Raw genomic sequence first — 5540 nt, 5'->3', positions numbered from 1 at the left:
TTTTAATTCTCCCTCACTGATGAAGCTTAGCTTGGCTGGGTAGGTTATTCTTGGTTGAAATTGTTTATCCTTTAGGACTTTGAAGATAGGGCTCCAAGCTCTCCTAGCCTGCAGGGTTTCTGCAGATAAATCTGCTGCTATTCTGATTGGTCTTCCATGGTGGGTGATCTGGCCTTTTTCTCTTGCTGCCTTTAGGATTTTTTCTTTTGTGCCTACTTTATTTAGGCGAATTATTATGTGTCTAGGAGTTGGTCTTCTCATTTGTTGTCTAGCGGGGGTTCTCTGAATCTCTTGTGTTTGAATTTTTGTATCACTGATTAGATGAGGGAAATTTTCTTGAATGATCTCGTGGAAAGTTTGTTCCAATGTGGTCTGTGTTTCTCTTTCTGCCTCAGGGAGTCCGATTATTCTTAGGTTAGGCCTCTTGAGGTAGTCACTCATCTCTTGAAGGTTTTGTTCTGTCTTTTTTAGCTTATTTTCTGTGTTTTTAAGAGTTTGGGTTATTTCTATATTTTGGTCCTCAAGCTCTGAGATTCTTTCTTCTGCTTGGGTAATTCTGCTTTCCATGCTTATCAATTTGTTATTTATTTCATTCACAGTATTCTTTATTACTGTTATCTCAGATATCAGCTCCTTCATAGTTTCTTCTTGTGTCTCCTCAATTCTTTTTAGTCTCTCCATTATTGTTTTGATATCTACATTTGCATTTTGAGACCCTTCATTCTGGGGACTTTTCATTGTTTGTATTCCAAAGTCAATTTTCTCAGTGTCTGCTCTCCCAGGCGTCTGGGAGAGACCCATACTCTTCTTTTGGTTTTTCTTCATTTCTGTAGATTTTTCTCCCTTTACCCCTTTCCCTCCCCCTCTTCAATTCTGTTTTTGAGGGAAGGTGGGGTTGCTTTTATTTCTCTTCTGCAATGACCTGTTCTTCCTTATGAGGATCTTCTGGTTTTGTTCACTTTTCCCTCTGCTTTACAGTCTGTCTATTCAGCAGTTTGCAGTCTTGGTCCGTTCAGAGAATCTCACAAGTTCACCTATGCCGTCGCCATCTTGCCCCGTCTATCGTCTTCATGTTTTTAAGAAACATTATTATAAGTCACAGAAACTGACAATATAATCATTTTAATGGGGTACCACATGCCACTTCAAAGAAATAATATAGAATAAGTTTGTCATTAAAAATGGGTAAAGTAATCCCCTTATCTTTTTCTTCCACTTTAGAACCTCTGTTAAAAATGGGAGAAGGAGTGTTATAAAGCAGATGTTATAAATGGATAACAACTTTACAGTCCCCAGCCTGAGAAAGCAAAGTTTGCAATGTCAAAAATAACTTTCATCTAGAGGCAAACAGAAAAATAGAGCTTTGTACACGAATGACTTGTAAACACAAGATCTACAAAATGCTTTCCTCCATATACTTTTCTTCATCTGAGGACTGTGCTTGGTATGTTCACATTTTAACCAGCATTCTTAGTTCAATTTAATTCATAAATATTTTAATAAGGTAGAATCTTTATTTCCTCTAACATAAAATTATTCCTCCAACCTTAGAAAGACCAGCTGTGAGATTTCAAGAAAATGTATTCAAGAAAGATTAGGGAATAAAATAATTAATTTTTACAAGTCTGCATATCTCTATAATATCCACACTTAACTGTATCATAAGAAAGTACAGAATAAAATGTCAAAATGAATGTATTATCATTATTTCTTTATTTTCAGCCCTCACTTATTTGGAAATATATTAACCATAAATATTAACTATAAATATTTCCTTTTTTGTTTCCTTTTTGTTTTTTTTCCTCTCTCCCCAATATATAATCTAAATTGTCCACAGTATTCCTACAAGCGACCTCTAGAATAAAACAAAAGAATTTCTTTCTTCTTATCCAAGTCATAACCACCTTTATCTGACCATCTCCTGGGATTGGCACAGACCCCCTTCTGGAGAGGTACTGAGCATTTCCTGTCTTTAAATAGTGTTTGTACCAGACCAGTGGTCCTCCAAGTGTGGTCTGGGGTCCCAAGGGAATCCCTGGGATCCTTCCAGGGAGCACATAATCTCAAACACACATGAATGTAAAAACATATAGTGTTTCCTAAAAAGTTTGTAAACTCTCCGCTTGAGTTTCAACTAGAGGCTTTATGAACATTTTAAAAAATGTTCAAAATCTTTCTGCTACCTGAAAAAAGATCACACTCTAACAGTAATCAATCTCCTATTCTGGAAGAGTTATTACTAAATGTATGACTGAGTACACATCACAGCTCACATAAAGAAATTTACTCTAAATAAATATTTGTTCGTTAAGAATATGGTAAAGGCATGTCTTGTTTTTATATTATACTCTAAAATGCTAAGTAAAAAAGAATATAGTTTGGATCTTTGGAGAGAGACATTTCAATATCAAGAAAGGCATATATTATAGTGTTGTTACTACATTTTGACATTTAAACATTTTCATGGTTTAAAAACATTCCTCAGAAGGGACACTGAAATAGAAGCAAATGGGCTGAGTCAAAATAATAATCTGACTTCTTAAATTACATGACAGGATCTGTAAGAAATTAATAATTTATTCATCGGTATGAAAAAATTTCCAAATGATAACTGCTCACTGAACTGCAAAAACTACTTCTAACAAGTTTTTCACATATCATTAAAAATTAGGTGTTATATTGGTTCCCATCCATGTTTTTTAAAATTCTAAATGTATATCTCTCTCCTTGGGTAAATTCATTTATTACTGCCACAATTTTTAGTATCTCCTATATACAAATGATTTTTAAATATACACTTAATTTCTGACTACTTGGTGTAAAATAATAATTTATTTTAGACACCTGTGTCTGTGTCCAAAAGATTCTTGATCTCAGCTAAAAATAAGTCATTAATTATCTGTAGAGTTTTTAACACAAAAGGCCTAGCAGGTAGACTCTGACATTAACATAATGTATTTTCATTATCATAATCGCTAAAGTGACATTATATGTAGTGTTATTCTAAACAGAGATAAACATATAGATACTAAATGTGCTTTAAGAATAAAATTTGGCTTACCTTGCCTTGTAAATGAATATTACTGCGGATTATATCTCGTACTTCATCCTCAGTATCTTTCTGTCAAGAAATACATGTTACCTACAAGGAGTCTTAAATGCATCAACTGTCACAAGTCAATAGAAACAAATACAGCTGACAAATATCTCCATCAAAATTTACACCACAAATTTTGGGCGTTCCCCTGCAGATAATTTCTTGCTACTGCTTCAGCTTGAAACACGACAACAACCTACTTTCACTCTATAGTAACTATTAAAACTCAATGGAATTAAGCCTCCAATTCATAACAAGGAGGAGGGAGTTGCATCGCTTCCTTGGGCTCAAATAGAAGTATATCTCCAGCATTCTCCCAAATCTCCACAAAGTTATTTTAGCCCTCAGTAACATCCTCCATGGTCTGGGAATAGCAAGGAACACATCTCTGAGAATCAAGTATTAGTCAACAGCCAAGTGTTACATCAATGCAGCCCACTCCCACAACTACCCCCCAATTCATTCATTTTAGGGTATCAAACCCTGGATATTCAGAGAGGTGCTTCATTCTTTGTGCAATGGGGATAGAGAGAATATGTCCTCCAATTTACATAAATATAAAATAGTATTGCCAGTGTGTATTTTTGAAAGATGGCACCCTCATCTTCAAGGCTATGACATAAAGAAATGTTGAGAACTTAAACCTTGATGCTTGCAAAGGAAAAGAACGGCCAATTCAAAATCTACACCTTCTCTAGTCACAATTGGCATAATATGTTATGTTTCTAACACTGAAAAATCACCTTTCATAAACTTAAATATATCTCCCACCAAAAATTTTATATAAGAGTTCATATGAAGCCCAATTTTTTTTCTTTTTTCTTTTTTTCTTTTCTTTTTTACTATCAGAGATTCATTTGTGTCTTTTTCTGTTTGGTTTCTGAATGTGCCCTCGAGGTGATTAACAGACCTTAGAAATAAAAATAGTCTGAAAAAAAAAGACAGTCTTTGTATTTGAATCTTGGGGACTGTGTGTTGGAAAAACTGCTTAATAAAACATTTAACACAAATGAAATATTGACATAGGACAGTGACACAAAGGAGTCAAACACTTGAGGGTCTGGAGGTTGGACGATCATTATCACCGGGATGAGAAGACTTACCAAACTAAATCGATTTTTGGCCAGAGCAATGAGCTCCTGATCCCCAGGGGCACAGATGTTCAACCCGATGGGCAGTAACCGCTTCAGAGCTGCTACAATAAGAGAGGTCTGCATAGAATACCGATCCCCTTTGCGCTTCATTTTCTTTCTTTCTTGATCAGAAACAGCTGCCTGTGGAACAAAGAGAACTGCTAGGATCTGCGCCCACCTTTCTCACATTCAGAACTATGGCTCTTCTCTAACTTGACTGGTCGCTTTGTCGCCCTCATTTTCTACAGGCCCCCATCTGGAAAATCCTATCTTTGAAAATCTAAGAATTTATATTTATTTCTTTTCTTCTTAGCGCCTTTTGTTAATTTTAAGTCTTACTCTCAGATTCGGGTCATTAGAATTCATTCCCATGTAAGTTTTAGAATAAAAATGAACACTATAATTTTAGGGAAGCAGATGAAGATAGGAGAAATCTTATGGTAATTTCAGGTATTGTATGTTTTCTTTTTTTTTTTTTTTTTTTGAGTTGGAGTCTCACTCTGTCACCCAGACTGGAGTGCCCTGGCCGCTCCCGGCCACTGCAGCCTCGACCCACTGGGCTCCGGCGATCCTTCCGCCTCAGCCTTCCGAGTAGCCAGAATTACAGGTGCACGCTACCACGCCCGGCTGATTTTTTTGATTTATTGTAGAGATGAGGTCTCGCTGCCCAGGCGGGTCTCGAACCTGCGGGCTCAGGCAATCCACTCACCTCAGCCTCCCAAAGGTACAGGATTACAGGCTGAGCCACCGAGCCCGGCAGGTAGTGTAAGTTTTCTAATGTTCAATGCTTAAGAAAGAAATTTAAGAATAAAGGGTTTATTTTTGTTATGACAAATGCTTGCTTTGAAAAAATGCATACATATACATATATATATATACACACACACATACATACATATATACAGTGTGTTTGTGTATAATAGTATGTATAAAATGGTTATAGGATAAATTTACTTTTATATAACCTGCACTTTGTCTCCACAGAACCTCAATTCCTCTCTACTGGAAACAGAAGTATTATACTAAACAGTGTTTCATAAATATTCAAGACTATCTAGATAACTAGTTTACAATTGAAAACTGCTATGCTACTTCAGGGCTCTCCTGTGATATTTCTGAGGTTTAAGCTGATGCCACAGGGTCACTTGAAATAACAGAGTCTAATTTTCACTGGGTAATGAGTATTTTTCTTTCCATTAAGAGGGCATGTTCTAATGTCAAAATTTAAAAATTGGTCCTGTCTGGGCTCAGTGGCTCAGCCTATAATCCCGCGCCTTTGGGAGGCTGAGGCGAGTGGATTGTCTGAGCCC

General features: G+C 36.2%; 1 protein-coding gene across 1 annotated transcript in view; it reads right to left on the bottom strand.

Annotated features, from left to right (window-relative positions):
• Positions 1-3061: 3061 nt before the first annotated feature.
• Positions 3062-5540, bottom strand: part of RYR2 (ryanodine receptor 2) — a gene marked incomplete at its 3' end in the record, with an annotated part of 448211 nt that continues 445732 nt past the window's right edge. Inside the window, exons 72-73 of the mRNA XM_008059232.1 lie at positions 4201-4371; positions 3062-3121 (exon numbers count right to left, since the gene is read on the bottom strand). Coding sequence (XP_008057423.1) covers positions 3062-3121; positions 4201-4371 — 231 coding nt within the window. The remainder of the gene's footprint in view (positions 3122-4200; positions 4372-5540) is intronic.

The sequence above is a fragment of the Carlito syrichta genome, unplaced genomic scaffold (genome assembly GCF_000164805.1).
Source record: "Carlito syrichta isolate Samal-C Ts95f unplaced genomic scaffold, Tarsius_syrichta-2.0.1 Scaffold303965, whole genome shotgun sequence".
Classification (NCBI taxonomy): domain Eukaryota; kingdom Metazoa; phylum Chordata; class Mammalia; order Primates; family Tarsiidae; genus Carlito; species Carlito syrichta.
This window is presented reverse-complemented; position numbering and strand designations above follow the sequence as displayed.